At 44.5% G+C, this 23972-nt stretch overlaps 1 protein-coding gene across 1 annotated transcript in view; it reads left to right on the plus strand.

Moving 5' to 3' along the window:
• LOC132206131 (uncharacterized) overlaps positions 1-23972 on the plus strand; it is a 116311-nt gene that overhangs the window by 86567 nt on the left and 5772 nt on the right. Inside the window, exons 6-8 of the mRNA XM_059638795.1 lie at positions 13935-14008; positions 14134-14194; positions 14404-14561. Of these exons, the coding sequence (XP_059494778.1) occupies positions 13935-14008; positions 14134-14194; positions 14404-14561 (293 nt within the window). The remainder of the gene's footprint in view (positions 1-13934; positions 14009-14133; positions 14195-14403; positions 14562-23972) is intronic.

Consider the following 23972-nt stretch of genomic DNA (forward strand, 5'->3'; position numbering starts at 1 on the left):
ACGTGAGTATCCGTCATGTACGTGGTTGATGATGTTTCCACATGTGATGGTAGTATCCATGTCGATGATCTGACATGCCTTGCAGAGTTTGCCATGGCAGGGTTGTGTGGTATTTTGGTCGATGTTGTCCTGAAGGCTGGGTGAAATGCCTCAAACAATGGTCTGTTAAAGGTCTGGCAGTTGTTCAAAGGCGAGAAGTGGAGGCAGAGTGTAGACCTTGGAGAGATGCCATTGTCATCGATGACATGTTGAATGTTGTGAAGAACATGTTGTAGTTTCTCCGCTGTGGCAAAGTACTGGACGATGAATGGTACTCTTCTTAGAAGTTCGCTGCAGTTTTTCACTGTGGCACATCAGAACTGGCTATCAATAAATTGAGCATTGTACCCCGTTCTTATGAGGGCATCCTTCAAAACCTTCAAGTGTCTGTCATGTTTCTCCTCATCTGAACAGATCCGGTGTATGCGCAGGGTTTGTCCGTAGGGGATGACTTGTTTAATATATTTAGGGTGGAAACTAGAGAAGTACAGCACTGTGAGATTATCCATAGGCTTGTGGTAGAGTGAGGTACTGAGGTATCTGTCCTTAATGGAGATGCGTGTGTCAAAGAATGAGGCTCATTCTGAAGAGTAGCCCATGGTAAATCTGATGGTGGCATGAAACTTGTTGATATCGCTATATAGTTGTTTCAGTAATTCCTTGCCATGAGTTGAAAGGTAGAAAGTGCCATCAATATATCTGGTGTGAAGTATTGGTCAGATGTCCTGCACAACAAAGAAGTTTTGGTCAAACTTGTGCATGAAATTGTTGGCATATTGAAGTGCATGTTTGGTCCCCATGGCTATTCTGTGCATCTAGATGAAGAACTGGTTGTGGAAGGTGAAGATGTTGTGCTCGTGGATAAAGCAGATGAGTTGTAGGATGGTGTCTGGAAATGAGCAATTGTTGATATTAAGTACTGAGCCTGTTGCAACGATATCATTGTGGAGGGTGCTGCTGTAGAGTGCCAAACCATTGTGACTATGAATGTCACTGCTGTGTGGGTGCTGAGTTTCTGTATGTGACAGAACTTAGGTATTCCTTGTACAATGGGTTTCAAGATGCCCTTGACTTAGCCAGAGAGGTTCTCACACAGGATCCCATTGCCTGATACAATGGGACATCCGGATATGTTCGCTTTGTGTATCTTCAGAAGGCAGTAGAAGTCTCCTACTTGAAAAGTACATGGGAGTGAAAAGATGCTCTGAAGGTCTGGATCAAAAGTCTTCATCAGTCTGTTGAGTTGATGGGCGTGGTCTTTGGTTGGATCGGCAGGTAGTTGTCTGTAGTGTTCCTGGTTATTCCATTGTCTGTATACTTCTGTGCAGTAGTCTATTCTAATCTGTATGACAATGGCTCCTCCTTTGTCTGCTGGTTTGATGACAAGGTTGCAGTTGGTCTTGAGAGCATGAATGGCATTGTGTTCTGCTTAGATGACATTCTGTGCTACCTTGTGAGCATGGCTGGTGAATCTGATGTTAATGCATCTCCGACAGCTTGAGCATACATGTCGGTGTAGGACAGCAAACTTCTGGAGGGGCCCAGTTCGACTTCTTCTTCTTTGGTTGCTGCACCACGGATCTCTTTTTCGACTGTTCCAGTTCCTTGGTTGTCCCATTGGGCTCACTGCTGACATCTTGGCATTTGTAGAAGAATTCCCAGAACCTCATTTGCCTATGGAATTCCTCTGTGTCTGCTGCATGACCAATGGGGTCCATTTTGGTAGTGGGACAGGAATTGAGCCCTCAGCTGAGAGCTTTGATTTTGTCCAATTGAATGGCGTGTTCAGATAAGTTAACAATGGATTTCCTTGTGGTGGTACCACTTTCAACTGTGGTATCGGGGAGACTTGGTTACTGCTGGTGGTGATGCCAAGTTTCTCCAGTTTCTTGTTCTTGGTGTACATGTAGGTAGTGTAGTTCTGTTGCTTCGTCTGCTTGGCAGTGTGTCATAACTGTTCTGCCGTATCTTGAGCACACACCCAGAATGTGGACTCTGTCTCGAATTCAGGATCACGGCATTTGCTGTAGAGTTGGTGTATAAGATGACTGAGGACTGTGCAAGAGGTTCGGCAGCAGAGTCTCTCGGCATAGTCAGTATTCTAGGTCGATTTGAGTGGGTTCATGATCATGTAGACACTACAACAGCAGATGAATGGATACCACGTAACAGTGCCAGATAGGGATGTTCCCTTCCTCTTGGGGAACACTTCAGGGTTTTAGGACATTCAAGGACTTTGGGTAAGCGTCCTTCAAGACAGACTTCAGGATTCATAATAATGCAGAATCACCAAGCAGAGACTGGTTAACCGCGTTCCATACCCATGAAGACGGCCTCAACCGTTACCTTAGGTTCATGTCGCACAAAAGCAACACTTTTCTCTCTATCTCAATACATGTGACATCAACAATCAATCAGTCAATCAACAAAATATTATTTTAAATTTGCTGTATTCATTATGTTGATTTTCAGTTTACCACAAGCAAAACTGGAGAGAATCTCAGTAAATTAAAAACTAGTTTACAAGCAAGTACAGGAGCAGCAAGTGAGTGGCAAGCTATTTTCTCAGGCCTCCTCACTCACGACTATGAATTCGCAAGAGTTGAGATAATGCCATGAAATGTGAGATGGCATGTAAATTTATAGAGCTGAATCTCAGCATGAAGAATGCCGTTGACTAAGGGAAAGACATTTTCTATGCATTAGAATTATTGTCTGCGCAAATTGAGCATGATTCCTGATTAATTTTTGATCTTTAAACTCATGTTTGTGTTTCTTCTCAAAACCGTTCTTGGTACCAGTTATTATAAACATTCGTACAATTCCATATATAGGCTGTTTCAAGATTTTTTAAGCCAAAGAAATATCTAAAGACAGCTTCTATAAAACAAGTGCACATTAAGGCAGCAACGCATTGTCAGAGGCAAGCTCCCAGTTTCAGCTGGTATGCCAGGCATTCTGTTTAGTGGAATGATCTAGCTGCATATCGCAAAGGATCTCTGGCCCATGCGACAGTCATTGAACAGGAAGATAGTCACCTAGGAGACTTTGGGGAGGCGGGGCATATCGGTAATGTTGCTGAATGAGAATCCAAAAACTCAGGCTATTATTTTAGTGAGGTAGGTTCAAATCCCACCACAGCAAATGGTGAAATTTGAATTTGATAGAGATTTGGAGGAAGAGGGGCACAAAGAAGTTAGCCTCATGGCAGTTAGATAACCATTAGTGGTTGGGCTTTAGTGGCACAGTTGTAATATCCCCACATCTGGGCCAGGAGGCCTGGGTTTAAGATCCATCTGCTCCAGATGTGTGTCGTAACATGTCTGAACAGATAGGTTGGATAATATCTATAACCAACTTAGATTGTTGTTAAAAAAAATGCTGGGTCACTCTGTCCTTCCGTAAGGAAGTTTGCCTTTTCTGCCTGCCATGTGACTCTAGGCCCACAAAACTATGGTTGACTCTTAACTGGCCACTGCGCAATTAGAAATGGGAGATAAATGCTCACATCCCACAAATTTATTTTAGAAAGGAGTTATATTATCTAATTTAACCATATCTACACTGCACTGTCTGTAGCAGTGCAAGTCACCCTGATCCTCAAGTTCTGCTGGTGTTGCAGGAGCCATAATACCATAGACCATAGACATAGAAGCTTAAGTAGGGCATTCAGCCCATTACGTTGCTCTGCCCTTCAGTGAAATAATGGCTGATCTGATTAATGTGAACTCCACTTTCCTGCCTATTCTCCATTACCTTTGATTCCCTCACTGATGAAGTACTTTTCTACATCAGCCTTCAATATACAGCGTCTACAGCCTTTTGCAGCAAAGAATTTCACAGCTTCTTGATGATCAGCGAGTAAAACATCTTCCTCATCTCTGTCTTAAATGGGCAACCCCTGTCACTGAGATTATCCCCTCTAGTTCTAGACTCTGCTGCAGCAGGAATCTAGGATAAGCCAATATGTTGTACAATGCCACATAGAATAGATTACACCTTCAGTTTTATCGTATGTAAATTTCTGTGGGCAACCAATGTACGGGCTGACTCATTTTCCACATTTGTGATTTCACTTTGATACAGGGCATTATCAGTTGTATTTGTACAACTCTTTGAGCACTTGCACACAGTATGCTGCCCTATGTTATCAGGAAGATCTCCAGTTCTATGAAATCACAAGTGTCTGCAACATGACACAAAATCAAGTAGTCCAGTGTCTAAATTCCCTGGGATTACACATGGCTTTATCATCTTCTGGCAGTCAAACTGATGTTAAGTGGAAAAAATTGCCAGGCTGCTTTGTTAGATGGCTCATGCTGAATTTTAAGAGAAATTAATTGCTAAGTTTTAAGGAGGATTTCTCTAGAAGCTTCATGAGATTTCACACTGTCTTCCAAATCTGCCTTATTAGCCATGCACCGTGTCTACATGGCACCCAGCTTGTCATATTCTCCCACTTGCTTCAGATGGAAGTACTTGTCAGTACCAGGATCTCCTGTGATTCCCAGCACCAAATCCATGTTTAAAGCATACTCCAGGTCAGATACTGGCATCTGGAGCTGCTCTGCACAGTTGTGTCATTTGTCTCAAGACACGTCAGACAGAAGAAAATTGATGCCCCACTTTGCGGACCGAATCCCAGAAGTCACAGTGAGCAAGGTTTTTCAAAGGAATGCTGTCCTCTTCCCTCAGGACCAATGTAGGAAAGCACAAAACAAGATGTTGCAGCCTGGTATGAGGTCCCCACCTTTAAGCTGCACAGCAGCGAGTGTGCACAGCCTCTCCAAAGTTCTGTGATTGACGTCAGCACACCGATCACAGCATTGATTTCAGGTTCTAGAAGTCGCTGAAACACAGGGGTCTCTTCAGGCTCATGTGGCCGGAAAGAAAATCAGAGGGAACACTGGAAAATTCCCAGGTCAATGTTGTTTCCACCATCTGGAGAAATGCCCAGCAATACAGGAAAAATATTAATGACTTCTCCACAGTTCAAGGCTGACTCCCGTCATCATCTTTCTGCTACATCGTGCCAACTCTGTCTTCAACTCCATCCACCTTCCACAAAGACCCATCGTTTACTACTCTGACTATAATATGCAACATTTTTTCTCACTCACTCTTGCCCATCTAGTCCCCCCAAGCTACCAACCCTGCATTGCCCCTGCATTACCTTTTCACACACTTGAAACACTACATCATCTTGTCCCCACCTGCAGCAGCATTAGCATCTGTGCAAGCAACATTCATCTCATTCAGTTCCTCCCTTTGTCTCATTCCAGGTGAGACCAGTAGGGCACAATGAACCAAGATAGATAGTGGAGTTCCAACATTTGACTCCTCACCCGCTATAAGAATAGGATCCTGACCCTTATCATCCAAGCAGCCGATTAACTGTGTCCGATCCCTAGACTGATATAGGAGGCTGCCCTTTGCCTTAATGTGCTGGTACCCTCTGTCTGGAGGTTTCTCTTAACCTGACTGAGGATATTCCCTGTAAACTTTGAGACATTGGTCATTTCCTTGAAGCAACTATAATTTGTTTGCTACATAAGCTGCTGACAGATAGTATAGATGTGAAATCGATGTAGCATGTGCCGTACATTAATATGTCCATATGCCCTAACTGATATCTGTTGACAACCATGATGAAATGCCTAATGCTAAGTCAGGGCTAAAAAGCCAGGCAAGGCAGAAGCACTTTGAGCTTTTAATGGAGATCCGTGCAATCACTGCCCATAATCAGTGCCCATGCCTCGTGATGATGTGTATCCAAGATGGAGGTCTGGTGAAGCAAGCAGTGAGCTGGAATCACTAAGTAACAGCTCTGACTTCCATGTTGGATTTTTCACTGTTTAAACTATTCAGTGGGTGGGAAAATGGGAAATGACATAGAAAAGTATCAAGATGAACTAATAATAAGATGTTTGTGCAAGCTTATGCTTGCCAGTAGGCCTCCTGATGCCCACTAGTGAGAATCTTGTCTTGCCATTCATCTCTTGGTTTGAAAGTAGGACTGTTTGGTCTCCACATTGATAACTTATTCAGTGACTGTCTCATATGATTTCCTCAACTTTCTTGCCAATGCACGTGATATTCAGTGCCTAGGAAGATTCTGCTCTGTATGTCCAATAATGTAATAAAGTAAGACAGATATGTAAGACTGAAGCTTCATAGCCCAAACAATTGGCTTACTGAAGCCACTCTTTAAATTGTTAAGTGGAATGTTTACCATTGATCTCAAGGAGAGTTTGTGGAATGTTTCAGACTGCAGAATGCTCAATGGACGGAACTTTTACATTCAGAAATTTCTAGAGTAGGAGTTCTGACTATTGCAGTAGTCTGTAGTTTACAGCATTCAACATTTTTGAAGAAGAGGAGGACCAAGATCCACCAGTAGGAACAGTTATTGTAGGTTGTGAGACTGATGATTTAATGGTTCTACTATTGGCTATGTCTAGTCTTTTATTTGCACATGCTTTGTTTGCATGACTAAGACTGGTGCATGCATTTCAGAGAAATTAAAAAGAGAAAGATAAAAGGCCAGATTTCAATGTACACCTGAAATGTTCTGTTTTCACTTGTATAATGGTATTCTCACGTGGATTATTGACTGTCAGTGCTTCATAATGCTGATCTGTCCACCCACGTTTTACTACTTAGCAAAGCTGTTTGCTATACGTATATTCTGTGACTTATCTGTGCTCCGTCCTGAAACTCAGAATGTTTTGATGACTGTGTTCTTTGGCATGTGTTTGATTTCAGTGTAGATATTAAACAAACTGCTTTGAAATCAATTTAGATCAGTGGAAGGAACCAGGTTCTTCATATCACATAATGATAAATGGTTTCTAACCCTCCAAGGTTGTCTTAGAAACTACAAGACTTGAGGGCCAGATAAATCAATGACAGGGAGTCATGTAATAAAGTGATTCAGAAAATGTCTAACGAGAGTGCGTAACTCTATATACCGACTTTTTAAGTTGATAGCTTGGCTTGATCCATATGATGCGCAATTTCTCATATGGTGAGTTTATGTTTTCTGAAGTGAATTCCTGCTGCTTTTGTCAAGGATAGATGATACAAATTTCTGTTACTGAAATTATCATTTTCACAATATATTGGACTAGAAGTTCAGGCTCCATGTGACTCCAATTCATTTTGTTCCTCTGATCACAGTGAATGAAAACCCTGAGTATCATTGATTGCTTCTGTGTCATCACGTGTCTAAGGGTCATTGCTAACATAACAGCTGCATTATTTTCAATGATGTGTTACTAAATCAGGGACCTTATACTCTCCATAGCTTAACACTTTGTGAAAAGCAAGCCTCAGATTTCAACATAAGGGTCAAAAATAAGCACGCTGAAATTTCTACTATATTTTAGTTAGCAGAATCACTGTAATCCTCCATGTTCACCAACACATTTGGCAGTAAAATAACGGGTGGAACCTGGTAAAATTCTAAGCAATGTAGGGTCATGGCAAGATTTGTTGCAGAATCAGGCAAGAAGTCAGCAAGGCCTATAACAATAGCACTGTACCTTGCTGCACTTTTTATGGTTTTACCAGGCAATGCTAGACAGTGTAGGTTGCCAATTAAGGTGTAATTATCACTTATTAAGTGCCATATTAATGGTAGAACTTGCCTCATTAACATTCAGCTTTCTACCTTACCAAATGCTTTGAACAAGAAATGCTAGACATCAAGAAATTTGGACAGAGTGAATGTTTGGCAACTTTAACTCTTGAATGGCTGTGAGAAGCTTCTGTGTTGCTCAGCACTATACAGCATCTCGGAGCACAATCCACAGGCACCAGCTACAAGAACCCCTCATCCACAGGCATTGGTACCTACATTTGCCAACCCCTCGCAACCATCATGGCATATCTCCAATTCACTTGCAGGATTCTCAGGAAATACAGACTTGCATTGCAGGGCACACCAGCAACTAACATTGAAAGGCTTCTGCAAGGACAGTTTGTGCACATGGTCAGGCACCCAGCTCAGGAATTGCACCAGACTGCATTTCAGGGCTGCTCACTTGCTCTCTTAGAGCTCATTCATTTAGCACCTACCTGCATACTTGCAGCATCCAGGCCTTACCAAACTGTGCCAATTAGCATGGTCATACAACTAGACAGCTTGTCTTGCTGGATAGCAGTCCTCAGTTTAGGGGGCAAACACCCTGTTTGGCAGTGCGCTACATCAATCTCACATCTGCTCCATTTACTCACAGCTTATGCTACAGCCAAGCTGCATGTGAAGCAAACAACCAGCATGTCTCAGAGTCTTTGCAGAGATGTCCTCGATAAAGTTGGTGGAGGCAACCATCAATTAGGGGTTCCAGTACAGTAGATCAAAGGCAGCCTCCGATACTAGTCCAGGTATTTGGCCACAGTCAAGTTCCTGATCGGGGTGTTCTCAGTTCGGCAGTCCATGCCTCTGCAGTCAGGAAGGTCTACAATTGCCAATCTAGCAAAAAGGGATAACGCAGCCAGAGAGATGTAGAGGCATTAGTCAGAGGTCCAGATACGTCTTATCAGGGGATGTTCGGCAGGTCATGCAGGATAGTAGGCCATCCAAAGAAATGAAGGGAAAAGGGAGATGGGGTGACTGAGGACCTGCAGCCATGGGAAGTATACTTGGGAACCTTTTCTTCAGGATTGGGAACTGCAGGCTGTGGGATTTCAATTGTGACGAGAGGCACCAGTATCTCAAAGAGGGGGCACATAGTAAAGTATGATTGGGAATGGGGTCATGTGGAAGGGTGGAAAACAGCGTGTAACAATTGCTGACATATTCACCTAACATGTCACGGACTGGAGGGTAAGATGGGTGTTTGCAGGCCCATGTGGGGTCTAGGGGAACTGGGGAGGTGTGAAACCTAGGGTGTTTATAGAAAGGTTTACCAGAAAGGACATCTGGATGTCCAGGGTCGACGCTTAGAGTCTGGAATCTACTGGCAGTAAAGCACTCACTGTCACATTTCAGTGTTGTGATGGAGATCAGAAGCAAGCACTGGGAAGAAAATGAGTGATTGTCTCAATCTTGAGAGAGGAGACTGAAGGACTCACTAATGTGAGGTCGTTTAAAGAGAATAAACATGAGACTCAGAACCATGCACTCTACAGGGCACAGACCTGTGGGGTTCCTAGTCTCTGGCCATCCTAATGCATTGGTTCCTTGTTCGATGTGCATCTCTTGGCTTAGACATCAGTGACCACTGCATTCATATCAACATCTTTGAACACATGGCCAAGGGGAAAAAGTAGAGATATGATAGGATGAGGTGCAATGTTGTCAGCAGGATCCATTGCCCTGTGTATATGCATTGTTCACCTTATACATTCTGCAACACAGACATCAGTCTGTGGTACACCCTTCATGGATATGCAATTAAGCATTATGCTGGCAAAGTTGCACTCAAAGCTATAAAAAGACTCAATGACGCAGACATAAAGGCAAAACAGTTATACTTCCATAATTGAAAACATTTTCATACAGTACGATGCTAACTGTGCCACCAAAGTGCCCTTAATTCATCCCTTTCTCTCCCTCCCATTACCTCAGGGTAATACATAGTTTTGCAACTTTGATAGAGGGAGTGTGCTTATGCCTGGACAGCCCAGATGTGCACAGCATTTTCTTGCCATACGCAAGTGAACCCTCCACAGCTACAACTTCCAAGGTTCAGAGGAGGTCACCAGGGTGGAGGTGGCGAGCTGGCCACATCTAAAGAGTCCGAGTCCTGAGAGGAGACTTCTGAGGGGTCTATGTGTATCCTTCCTCAGCTGCTTGCCTCCTGGCACTGCCCACTCCCCTTGTGAGGAATGTTGTCTGACACCATATCTTCAGTTCCGTTAACCAGTGACTAGGGCAGTGGAGTGAGGGTGGATGTGCCTCTCCAGCAGATCCTGAGAGTGTTGAACCTGGCTTTGCCTGGCAGCAGCCAACCTGTCCTTGGAGGCAACCATACCAGCTCATGAGTCACTGTACTACTCAGCCATTGCTTCCCAACACCCGCCTGCTACTGCTATTCCTCCTTGTGCATATGGATGAAGTTCCTGATTGGTGACACCACAGGATCATCTCCAGCCTGGGGCTGAGCAGGTGCTTGGTCTCTAGCAGTCCTCTGAGTGCTAGCAGCCTGTGGTGTTTCTTCCTCAGTGAGCTGCAGAGCTGTCACAGTGCTGGCACGCCAGATTGTGCTCCTGAACTTCCTAAAGCCAACATTCCAACTGAGGTGGCAATATCTGAGCTGGTTGAGGGATACAAGTGGCCTTGCTTGCACATGCTTCCTCTGAGGCCTGTATGCTTCTCTCCTCAGAGGTTGGCGAGATAGCTTGCAATAGGGAGTGAGTTGTTTTTTCAATATCGTCAGGGACAGGACATGCTAGTAGTACCTACAAGACAAAAGAAAGAGAAAGCATCTCGGCCAGTGATTAGATGTGGTGGGCAAAGAGTGACACTGAATTGGGTTACTGTGAGAGTTGCAGTGGAATGAAGAATGAAGAAGGTTACTTACTCGACTGATAGGAAATGAACGTCTCAACATTTCCGAATATATTCCCAGTGTTATCCTGCAACGGCCAGGATTCTCTCCTCAGAGGGGCTGTGGAGCCGAATGTCAGGCACCCCTCCATCCATTTGGATGTGTCTACCCTATCATGGGCTGTCTTCTCCTGGAATGAGTGGAAGAGAGGGATGAATAGGCAGTGTCGAGGCCATGCAGGGTTAGTGATGTGGGAAGTTGGAACGGGTGGGAGACAGGTCATTTAGAGTGGTTGAGGGAAGATGTTGCAAGCATCAATGGGTGTGGCAGGGCGTAAGCCTTGATGGGAGGTGGATGCAGGAGCAGAGTGAATATACAAAGCAGAGAGAAAGGTGTGACATTTGCTGTGGTGATGCGAAGAAGATCATTGACCTTTTTACACCTGCAGGCTATTCCTGAGCACCACTGAGACAGCACTGATTTGCGTAGCAACTTTGGACCAGGTTGCCAGAGTTGATGCTCCTCCAGGAAGCGGACTTCTCTTCTTTGCATCACCCCCTTAACCAGGACGTCTACTTTCAGAACATCGCGGTACCATCTTCCCCTACTCAGTTCTTGTCAGAGAAGGGCAGCTTTGCAAATGCCAATGTTTATCTGGGTGCACAATTAACTTCTAAATATAACATGGTTGCCGGAGAGTCGGTCTTTCAGCAAATATCCAGTGAGTGCAAATTGTTTCAGGAATAGTGCGTGGTAAGACGGCAACAGAATTGCACATGAGGGCTCCATATGGAAAGATCAGTAACGAAGCATGCTTGGTAAGATACTATGAGTAATCTCGTTGGTGTGAATTCCCACAAAGATTTTGGTGAAATTTACACTTTGCCAAAAAAAGATTTAAGTTTCAGACCAATATATTCACTCAGTAGCCTTTGGGGAATGGTGTTTGAAAAAGGTACTGAAGTGAAGCAATAATAATTGCACACAAGCCTGAGAGAGAGGGTTCCAATGCTGTAAAATTTGATTAAAGCTAAGCCAAAGAATCAGGAATGGTCTAGAAGAAGAGCACAAGCCAAGTAAAGTGATAATGTATTGTGCGGATAATACTCTGTTAAGAAGCCATTTGGGGTGGCTAAGATCTGGTCTCTTGCAGGGAAAGCAGGAAACTTAATTTTAGACTTTCAACAGAAACAGTGCTGAACTAGGCCAAAGATCAAATATCATGCCCTAACTTTGTAAATGTGGGTAACACTGGAATATTCCTGAGCTGATCCCAGTCCCAGTTAAGCAGAGTATAATTGCTTAGAAGTGGCTAGGAGGAGAAACACAGTGCGAGGGGAGCAAGAAGAAAAAAAATCAGAAAAGATGGCACAAATACAAAACCAGGATAATTTATTCAAGGTAAGGCCTGGAGAAGATTAGTTGCAAGATGGATGGCCAGTCCTTCAAGATTTTCCTGTAGTCTGTAGGAATTGAAGGTTAATCTCGGGGATACTAAAACAAACCAAGAGATTTTAAAAGGACCATTAAAAACATCTGTTGCATCCAACTTTCCAAGAACACTTACAGTTACTAAGTATACAGATATTGGCCTTTTGGGAAAAGAAAGTGGTTTGGCATAAAAGAATCATCTAATTGAGTCATGAAGGGCCTGTTTGCTTTCCAGTTGGTGTATGAAGATTGTGTTCCATGAAGATGAATGGGATGGGTGACCATTCACAAGAGAGTGGTGTCTGAGCAGTTGAAGATGGGAGACATGCAATAAATTATCCAGGAATACAAGCAACTAGAGTTGTCAACCCCAGCGGCAGATGAGGAACATAGAACAATAGAACAATACAGCGCAGAGCAGGCCCTTCGGCCCTCGATGTTGCGCCGACCTGTGAATTAATCTAAGCCCCTCTCCCCTACACCATCCCACAGCCATATGCTTATCCAAGGACTGTTTAAATGCCCCTAATGTGGCTGAGTTAACTACATTGGCAGGCAGGGCGTTCCACGCCTTTACCACTCTCTGAGTAAAGAACCTGCCTCTGACATCTGTCTTAAATCTATCACCCCTCAGTTTGTAGCTATGCCCCCTTGTACAAGCTGAAGTCATCATCCTCGGAAAAAGACTCTCACTGTCCACCCTATCTAATCCTCTGATCATCTTGCATGTCTCTATTAAATCCCCTCTTAGCCTCCTTCTCTCCAATGAGAACAGACCCAGGTCCCTCAGCCTTTCTTCATAGGGCCTGCACTCCAGACCAGGCAACATCCTGGTAAATCTCCTCTGCACCTTTTCCAATGTTTTCACATCCTTCCTGTAATGGGGCGACCAGAACTGCACACAATATTCCATATGAGGCCGCACTAGCGTTTTGTACAAGCAAAAGAAATATACAACAATGGGGGACAGATCCACAACTGAGGACTGGCCAGGAAGAGGGGAGTGAAGGATAGGATGGAATTAGCAAATTTATTGAACCAGATAGAGTAGGATTTGACCCCCAGTTTCCGAAGAATCAAGATACAACTAGAAGCTGAATCAACATTTATCACATGATTGAAAAGCACCAACATAAAAAGTACTGGGGTTTGTTTATTTGGGAAAAAATGGTATGATGTAAATCAGGTTGAAAACTAAGCAGATATATCATACAAAATTAACAATTGGGATTGTGAAATAAATACACAGATACTTTGCATTTTTGCAGTATTGAGGGAGGAAATGATAAGACCAGGAGCAGATATGATATACTAAGCACAGAGGATGTTGTGGCTGCACGTAGACACACAAAATTGAGTTGTTAATCATCCATGCTCAATATCCCTAGATTAACACGGATCCACAAAACTTCAGCAGTTTGTATATTGCAAAAGCATTTCTATAAATCCAGGATTTCCATGTTTTTCTTCTCCCAACACATTAATGTAATACAGATCTCTCACTTTGGAAAAAGCTGCATGGAACTGTTGATGTGTAAAACAGATCTAGAAATACAAGTTTTGTTAAAAGTCAGGCTTTGTTACATATTTATAGTAACAGAACACAAATGTTAAGGAATAAAAAAACTATCAAATTTTACTCATAATTTCAGCATTCTTGAAAAAAATAGCTTTCTAATTAACACTCTTATTCCATTACAGAATTTTAGGATTCAAATTTCATATCAAATCTATAAATGCTCTTTACTTGAACTTGAATTTCTGTGATGATGTGCCTATTGAGTTAGCCTGTTTTAAAAAGTCTTGATTCTAACATGGTGGCATTCAAAAGTTATTATTCATTTTCAGTTTTGCAGTTGGAGCTTTTTTTTTTAGACAAAATTCTGTTCTAAAGCTATTTGTTCTTTGCTTTATTGATTTATGGTAAAATTGTCCATATTTTAAAATCTTTTTTATTCTTGATAATAGATTTGCTCTCAAAGGTCAGAATCAAAGACACCTTATGCTTCAGGAGATGCTGGTTGTAAAAGGCCATACAAAAGGTAAATATTCTGTTTACAAATATTGTTGTCAAATGTAATGTTCCCTTCCAGCCTTTGCAACCCATGTCTTTTTATGTAAAACAAGCTCACAAATGTCAACAGTTTTATGTGTTTTGTGCACACAGCCCTCTGAAGAAAGTGACAGAGCGAATAACTGGGAAGAGTTCAGCTAAAGATGCACAGAAGGTAACATCGCAACTGAAAGAGAAGCACTGATTATTTTTGTTCATATGCGTTAATTTCAGTGGGAAGATGATGCATAAAGCGTTAACTCCATTGCATCAATATTTTCAATAAAATTAGCATTTTGAGCAATATATTGCTCTAGAAAGATTTTTACTTATCTAGTACTCACTTTTATCTAAACAAACTGAAAATATTGCACTATTTATCAGGCACCTCTGTTGGATGAGGATATAGATCTTCCAAAGCCACTTTGGCTTCAAGATTTGTACCAGCCTCTGGATTCAGTTCGTAAGAAATCAATGGGTCATGGATCACATTATAAAGATTCCTCGGAAGAAGAAGAAGTATTTAGCAGAGCAAATGTGAGGTAAACTGAGTATTTACAAGTGGTGTCAGTTTAGTAAAAACTATTAGCAAGTGTTAATTTAATCTGGCATCTCTTTCTGTAATATTATGTTTAGAGCACTGTCTGCTAAAGATTAGTTATAAAACTGAAATATAATCAAGGCCTTCAAGTAAATCAAATCAAAAAAACAGCATTCGTACCATGCAAGGGGAAAATCCAAATGACAAGTAGGAATTGGCAGGTAAATGAAGCTGATTGAGTTAAAAAGCTTATTGGTTTAAGGAGGAAAATTTGAAAAGAGATTTTGAGATAAGTTTTCTCCCAGCCACCATGGCGCACAAATAGTGCTTACAAATCTCTGACCTCTTACAGAACACACCTTATCCTCATTTCCATACTTCTCAGCGGAAATGAAAATCAGACAAGCTCCACAGTAGGCAACTGATCCATAATGCAGTACTAAGCTAGATGGTAAATTCAATCTACCCCATCAGAATTGAACTCTTTATAATTCATAGCTGTGATGTTATCATCACTGGCAAGGCTGGCATCATTTGCTCCCAAATTGCCTTTGACAGCTACCACCTTGTTTCATTGGCGTCCATGTGGTGTAGGCACTCCTATACTGTGATCTTAAGCAAGGAGTCCCAAGATTTTAATTCAGCATCAGCAAAGGAAATTATACATTTCCATACAGCATGACATGGAGAGGAACTTACAGGGGGGTGTTCTTCCCATTCACCTGTTGCTTTCTCTCGTTGTTCAAAGTCGTACAGGTTGTACATGATGTAGACTCCAGCACAGTGCAATACTGATGGAGGGTGTGAATGTTAAGGTGATGAATAGAATCGTCCTCAAGCAGGCTACTTTGTCCGAAAGGCATCAAGTTTCTTGACTGTTGCTGCAGTTGAATGCATCCAGACAATTATTCCATCACACTTCTGATTTATGCCATGTGAATAATGGAAGGACTTTGATGAGTTAGGACATGTGCGACTTATTACAGAATAACAGGATGGAGAAAATATGCAGTGGAGCCACCGTGTGAAGTGGCATGGGTTGTTTAGCTGGTGGCAGAGTAGTTTACCACAAAAGCATTTTTGTAAAAAAGTCAAGGACTTCCAGTAAATAACAAGACACATAGGTTGTGAGAGTGGGCTGATATGAACATGAGTGGCCTTTGTATAGGTTATATGATAGACTAGGTAATACTGGCAAGGTAAACACTGAGGAGGTTGAGACAAGAGGTAATGACAGCACAAGTTGATTGTTTCAGAAGTAATGAGACTAATGAACTAGTGGAAGAGTCATGCAAAGAGGACATGGATCTTTGAATGAGAAGGGCACCAGAACTGCATGTCTTAAGAATATTGTATAAACAGTGTCATGTAGAGATGTTGTAGGAGTGGAAAGTATAAATATAAATTCAATGCAATGAAGAGGGAGCAAAGTTCTCAAGTTAGGGCTAAGAATATTTTGTTGAAGCACTGCAGAAATTATTTTACTCTGGAGCTGACACCTGTTGATACCCTCAGATTCATCATCCCAACCCTAATAAGCAGGACAGTTTGCTGTTGAATGTAGAGCTAATAGTTCAGAAGATAGGTTCATTATTATTACATTCAAGTTCTACCTCCTCCAGAGGTGTGTAATAACATTCTGAACAGATTGATTAGAAAATATCTACTGTTTATCGAGCAAGGATCGCGGCCTCCTTGCTGCAGGGAATGTCTTATCTTTGCAGAGATGGGATTTACGGGAGTGAGTTTTTATAAGGATCAGTCCCTAGACCAGAATTAAACTCAACTGGCATCTGAACCAACAGGCTGAAGAATGGAAACTGATTCTTGGGATGCACAGACATAACCGGCATGAGCTGTTATCCTTCAAAAACAGCTAAATCTAGCACAAAGTTCAGATTTACATAATCAGTCTCACAGCAAACTATGTCCCAGTATGAGGTGTTGGAGCAGTATCACCACAGGATTGTTTATTTTCATGATCTTGGTTTATATTTCTTACCTTTAGATTGTGACTTCTGAGCCTGTTGAAGATTGCTGAGCAATACAAACCCTGCGCCTTTCCTGTAGATCATTGATTATTTTCTGAAGGGGTCCTTTATTGAAATGCTCCTAATTTACACATTTAAGGGCTGCCATTAATTTTAAGAATCTATCAGGGACACCTAAAAAATGGATCCGCAAATTTGGCAGTGAGATTAGCTCCTGCATATATTGAATTCAGGGCCTACAACTGCAAAATTGATATTTGGTGTGCCAGTTGTTGAGAACAGCCCATATCAATATTTATTTCCAGGTTTGTGAAATCCCTTTCTATCCAGACAGCAAATAAACAGATTGGGCAAATCAAAACCATTGAAGGTTGTCAACAAACAAGGCTAGATGAACTGGCTAATTTTACAAATGTTGAGCTAATAAGGCATAAAGCTGGATGAACACATCAGGCCAAGCAGCATCAGAGGAGCAGAAAAGCTGACGTTTCGGGTCTGGACTCTTCTTCAGACAAAAAACCTACCAATATTGAGCCAGTTTGTGTTTGAAAGAAAGTATTAGTAAGGAAAGTGAAGATAGGCTGCCCATTAAAGTTGATAGAGTTAAATAATACTGGAAGTACAGTACACTTTTGCAAAGTTAGTCCTGACAGTGTAGTTGTTGTATAAAAATACTCTCAGGTTGAGCATTAGAAGGAAACTGTAAGTAATCTACTTAATAACCAGTCAAGATAGGAAATGTTACAAAAACCTTGGGTAGAGCCGGGTTAGCCTACATTGATTCATTTTTTTGGAAAAGCTCAGCAAGTCTGACCGCTCCTATAGAGTTAACGTTTTGAGTCCAGTGACCCTTCCTCAGAATTGATGATAGCTCAGAAAAAGTTGCTTTTTATGCAGAAGATAGGGTGGGGTGAGCAGGTAAGGAGTAAACGACAGATGGAGATAGAGCCCAAAAAGAGAGAAAAGCAGTTGGACAGACAAAGGAGTTGTCAGCTTAGCAGGATGAACAGTGCTAATGGGGACTTTCAGTGGCTAACAATGGGTATTTGCAACAGTAGATCATGTGATAACAAGGCCTGGTGTGTGGAGAAGGGGCTCAAGCCCTAAAATTGTTGAACTCTATATTTAGTCCAGAAAGTCATTGAGTTCCCAAGCAGAAAATGAAGTGTTGTTATTTCAGCTTGTGCTGACCTTCACAGGAGCACTGCAGCAAGCTTCAGACAGAAATGTTGGTCACGTTAGTGTGTTGAGGTGGCAGGAGCTTAGGGTCGTTTTTTAAGGACAGAACATAGATATTCGGAGAAGCTGTCCTAGTTTATGCTCTGTTTGTCCAATGTAGAGGAGACCATATTGTGAGCAGTGACTGCAGTAGACTAGACGAATGAAGTGTTTCATGTGGAGTGTGTGTTTGGGCCCTCAGATAAAACAATACATAAGTTATCCTGGGATAATGGGAACTGCAGATGCTGGAGAATCCAAGATAATAAAATGTGAGGCTGGATGAACACAGCAGGCCAAGCAGCATCTCAGGAGCACAAAAGCTGACGTTTCGGGCCTAGACCCTTCATCCGATGAAGGGTCTAGGCCCGAAACATCAGCTTTTGTGCTCCTGAAATGCTGCTTGGCCTGCTCTGTTCATCCAGCCTCACATTTTATTATCTTACATAAGTTATCCTAACTCCTGGATCCTGCAGACAGCACAAGGCCTCAAACTTGGTGGATGGGAAAAATGCAGTGAATGTAATGTAAATGGATTTTCAGAAAGTCTTGTAAGGTAACACAAAGGAAGGTACTTAAGTAGAGTATGAGTAAGAGGTTAAAAAGTTAGAGTAAGGTTAAAGATAACAAAGTGTGGGGCTGGCTGAACACAGCAGGCCAAGCAGCATCGTAGGAGCACAAAAGCTGACGTTTTGGGCCTAGACCCTTCATCAGAAAAGCTTTATAGAAGCAGGCCATGCGGGGTTGGGGAACAATGAGGTTGGAGGCTGTGGGTGGGAGGTCACCTGAGTTGATGAGGTCATGGATGGTTTGAGAGATGATGGTTTGGTGCTCAGGGGTGGGGTCATGATCAAGGGGGCGGTAGGGAGGAGGTGTCTGAAAGTTGGCATCTGGCCTCAGCAATGTAAGGGTCAGTGTGCCACACTACCACTGCGCCTCCCTTGTCTGCGGGTTTGATGGTGAGGTTGGGATTGGAGCGGAGGGCTGCCCGTTCTGCAGGGGAGGGGTTGGAGTGGGTGAGAGTGGTGGAGAGGTTGAGCCAGTTAATGTCTCGATGGCGGTTGGAGATGAAGAGGTCGAGGGAGGGTAGGAGGCCTGGGGATGGTGTCCAGGAGGAGGACTTGTGTTGGAGGCGGGAGAAGGGGTCAGCGGAGGGAGGGTTAGGCTCCCGGTTAAAGAAGTAAGCGTGGAGGCGGAGGCGGCGGAAAAACTGCTCGATGTCCAAACATCAGAGATAATGGGAACTGCAGATGCTGGAGAATTCCAAGATAATAAAATGAGAGGCTGGATGAAGACTGGTATTCGTTGATGTGTGGGTGGAGGGAGACAAAGGTGAGCCCCTTGCTTAGGACTGACCGTACGTCTTCCATCAGTGGGAGGTGTGGGAGGATGGTGAAGATTCGGCAGGGCTCAGTGTGGCTGTCTTCTCTGGGGTAGTTGGCTGTGGAGGCTGTGTGCAGAGCAATGTCGGCGTCAGCTGTAGGCGGGGTTCCGTCGGCGGTGGGCAGAGTTGAGTCGGCGGTGGGCGGAGTAGCGTCGTTGTCGGTGTTGGTGGTGGGCGGAGATGCGTCGGTGTCTGCAGTGGGCAATGAGGCATCGGTGGCGGTGGGCGGAGCGGGGTAGGTGCCAGCAACAGTGGTGACGGTGGTGTTTTGCGGGGTAAGTGGTAGAGATGGAGCCGGTGGCCCCAGCAGCGGTCGTGTTCGCAATCCCGGAAGTGGTGTGCCCGGCGATGGCGGATGTGACGTCATCGCTGGGTTCACCGGCTGTGTCCTCATGGTCAATGGTGGCGGGTACATTGTGGAGGAGGTGCAGGGTCAAGCTGGGGATGTGGGAGGTGGAGGAATCCCGTTTAAGGTGGCAGGAGCCAGTGAGTTTGCGGTACTTACGGTTTTTTGGTGTCCGGTAAAGCTGAGTGGAACTGTGTGTTTGGTCTGTGGATCCTGCGGAGGATAAAAAACAGGAGAAGTCCTTTGCAGGTTTGGGAGAGGTAGGCTCAGAGCTGGGGCAGGCTGGATTGCAGTGCCTGGAGATGCCGACGCATTGCTGCGAGTGTGTGTTTCAGGACTCGCAGGGAGAAACGCTTCTGAAGGGTCTCAATGTTCTGGATGTAGATATGGTCATGGTTGGGTCCAAATTGGTAAGGCTTGAATGTAGACTGTAGTCCATTGGGGATGATCTGGTTCCGTAGGCAGGTGCTGAGGAAGTTGATGTGACTGTGGTACCTGATTTGCTTCAGGACATGGTCGAGCAGTTTCAAGGCCGAAGAGACCACAAGAGAGTTGCAATGGGAGAGAGATCCCCTGAGGTTGGTCCAGAGGAGGAGGGTAACTTCTTCAGGTTAGGCATCCTGGAAGAGGCTTCGCAATGAGGTTAAAATTGTGATCAGAGATAATGGGAATTGCAGATGCTGGAGAATCCAAGATACCAAAGTGTGGGGCTGGATGAACACAGCAGGCCAAGCAGCATCTCAGGAGCACAAAAGCTGACGTTTCGGGCCTAGATCCTTCAATCAGAAAAGCTAAACACTGGTAAAGAGAAAGAAAGCAAAAAGTTGGTAATGTCAATTCCATATATTGTTCAGAAGAAGAATCATAAATCAAAAACAAGTCCACATGACCGATCGTGCCTATTTGATGACCTTTTGACAGTGCTAACTAATTAATACCGTTAATCAGTTAGTCACTTGCACTATCCCATTAGGTTCTGTTTTGTGACTGCCTGTGTTCATTGTGTCTGAGAATTAATGCTTTCCAATATAAGTTAGATGTAGTAATGGCCACATTTGCAGATAACACTGAAATAGGAGGGACTGTAAGTAAATCTGAAGACCAAAGAAGTTACAGGAGAATAGTATAACAATGGCAGAAAGGTTAACAAAGAAAGGTAAAATTCAATATCAGAAAATGTGAGGTGGTACGTTTTGCTTAATAAAAGGTAATTATATTTAGAAAGATGAAAGCTCAGATGGATTTGGAGGCTCAAGATCACAAGACATTGAAAGTAGCACTTCAATTGGATAAGGCCATAAAAGGCTAGAGGGTATAAAAGTCAAAATAAAATTATAAACCCATATAAAACTGTGGCTAATCTACTGCTTGGGTGCAATTTTGGCTCCAAAGTATAGCAGGATGTTAAGACAATATATGTGGCACAATACAGATTTACTCAGATGCTGTCTGTCGTGCGGGCACGTAAATGCAAAGAATGATTAGATTAGATTCCCTACAGTGTGGAAACAGGCCCTTCGGCCCAACAAGTCCACACCTCTCCTTGGAGCATCCAACCCAAACCCATCCCCCTATAACCCACACGTCCCTGAACACTACATGCAATTTAGCATGGCCAATCCACCGAGCCTGCACATCTTTGGACTGTGGGAGGGAATCAGAGCACCTAGAGGAAACCCACGCAGGCACGGGGAGAATGTGCAAACTCTGCACAGATAGTTACCCGAGACTGGAATCAAACCTGGGTCCCTGGTGCTGTGAGGCTGCAATGCTAAACACTGGGCTGGAATGCTTTCCATTCAGACAGTCAGATTAGATACAAACACCCTGCTTCCAGCGACTGAAGGACGTAGAATTGATGTAACATTAAATATAAGAGATTTAGGGCTGACACCACTTTATTTACACGGAAAAATGTGAATTATGACATGAAATGTCCTACAAGGGTTATTGTGAAACAAAGATAATGTCACAATCGAAGAAAAGTTTTGATGTGTGGCCGAAACAAAGGGGAATTAATTCAAAGATAATGGGAACTGCAGATGGTGGAGAATCCAAGATAACAAAGTGTGGGGCTGGATGAACACAGCAGGCAAGCAGCATCTCAGGAGCACAAAAGCTGGTGTTGAGCAGAGCTCTGATGAAATGTCTAGGCCCGAAATGTCAGCTTTTGTGCTCCTGAGATGCTGCTTGGCCTGCTGTGTTCATCCAGCTTCACACTTAGTTATTGAAATGTGAGGCTGGATGAACACAGCAGGCCCAGCAGCATCTCAGGAGCACAAAAGCTGACGTTTCAGGCCTAGACCCTTCATCAGAGAGGGGGATGGGTTGAGGGTTCTGGAATAAATAGGGAGAGAGGGGGAGGCGGACCGAAGATGGAGAGAAAAGAAGATAGGTGGAGAGGAGAGTATAGGTGGGGAGGTAGGGAGGGGATAGGTCAGTCCAGGGAAGATGGACAGGTCAAGGAGGGGGGATGAGGTTAGTAGGTAGGAGATGGAGGTGCGGCTTGGGGTGGGAGGAAGGGATGGGTGAGAAGAAGAACAGGTTAGGGAGGCAGAGACAGGTTGGACTGGTTTTGGGATGCAGTGGGTGGAGGGGAAGAGCTGGGCTGGTTGTGTGGTGCAGTGGGGGGAGGGGACGAACTGGGCTGGTTTTGGGATGCGGTGGGGGAAGGGGAGATTTTGAAACTGGTGAAGTCCACATTGATACCATTGGGCTGCAGGGTTCCCAAGCGGAATATGAGTTGCTGTTCCTGCAACCTTCGGCTGGCATCATTTTGGCACTGCAGGAGGCCCATGATGGACATGTCATCTAAAGAATGGGAGGGGGAGTGGAAATGGTTTGCGACTGGGAGGTGCAGTTGTTTATTGCGAACCGAGCGGAGGTGTTCTGCAAAGCGGTCCCCAAGCCTCCGCTTGGTTTCCAATGTAGAGGAGGCCACACCGGTTACAGTGGATGCAGTATACCACATTGGCAGATGTGCAGGTGAACCTCTGCTTAATGTGGAAAGTCATCTTGGGGCCTGGGATAGCGGTGAGGGAGGAGGTGTGGGGGCAAGTGTAGCATTTCCTGCGGTTGCAGGGGAAGGTGCAGGGTGTGGTGGGGTTGGAGGGCAGTGTGGAGCGAATAAGGGAGTCACGGAGAGAGTGGTCTCTCCGGAAAGCAGACACGGGTGGGGGTGGAAAAATGTCCTGGGTGGTGGGGTCGGATTGTAGATGGCGGAAGTGTCGGAGGATGATGCGTTGTATCCGGAGGTTGGTGGGGTGGTGTGTGAGAACGAGGGGGATCCTCTTGTGGCGGGGGCGGGGTGTGAGGGATGTGTTGCGGAAAATGCGGGAGACGCGGTCAAGGACGTTCTTGACCACTGTGGGGGGAAAGTTGCGGTCCTTGAAGAACTTGGACATCTGGGATGTGCGGGAGTGGAATGCCTCATCGTGGGAGCAGATGCAGCGGAGGCAGAGGAATTGGGAATAGGGGATGGAATTTTTGCACGAGGGTGGGTGGGAGGAGGTGTATTCTAGGTAGCTGTGGGAGTCGGTGGGCTTGAAATGGACATCAGTTACAAGCTGGTTGCCTGAGATGGAGACTGAGAGGTCCAGGAAGGTGAGGGATGTGCTGGAGATGGCCCAGGTGAACTGAAGGTTGGGGTGGAAGGTGTTGTTGAAGTGGATGAACTGTTCGAGCTCCTCTGGGGAGCAAGAGGCGGCGCCGATACAGTCATCAATGTAACGGAGGAAGAGGTGGGGTTTGGGGCCTGTGTAGGTGCGGAAGAGGGACTGTTCTACGTAACCTACAAAGAGGCAGGCATAGCTGGGGCCCATGCGGGTGCCCATGGCCACCCCCTTAGTCTGTAGGAAGTGGGAGGAATCGAAAGAAAAGTTGTTGAAGGTGAGGACAAGTTCGGCTAGGTGGATGAGGGTGTCGGTGGAGTGGGATTGGTTGGGCCTGCGGGACAGGAAGAAGCGGAGAGCCTTGAGGCCATCTGCATGCGGAATACAGGTGTATAGGGACTGGACGTCCATGGTGAAAATGAGGTGTTGGGGGCCAGGGAATTGGAAGTGCTGGAGGAGGTGGGTGGTGTCACGGACGTAGGTAGGGAGTTCCTGGACCAAAGGGGAGAAAATGGAGTCCAGATAGGTGGAGATGAGTTCGGTGGGGCAGAAGCAGGCTGAGACGATGGGTCGACCAGGGCAGGCAGGTTTGTGGATTTTGGGAAGGAGATAGAAACGGGCCGTGCGGGGTTGGGGAACAATGAGGTTGGAGGCTGTGGGTGGGAGGTCCCCTGAGGTGATGAGGTCATGAATGGTGTTGGAGATGATGGTTTGGTGCTCGGAGGTGAGGTCATGATCGAGGGGGCGGTAGCAGGTGGTGTCGGAGAGTTGGCGTTTGGCCTCGATGATGTAGAGGTCAGTGCGCCATACTACCACTGCGCCACCCTTGTCTGCGGGTTTGATGGTGAGGTTGGGGTTGGAG

Source organism: Stegostoma tigrinum, chromosome 31 (assembly GCF_030684315.1).
Source record: "Stegostoma tigrinum isolate sSteTig4 chromosome 31, sSteTig4.hap1, whole genome shotgun sequence".
NCBI classification, from domain to species: domain Eukaryota; kingdom Metazoa; phylum Chordata; class Chondrichthyes; order Orectolobiformes; family Stegostomatidae; genus Stegostoma; species Stegostoma tigrinum.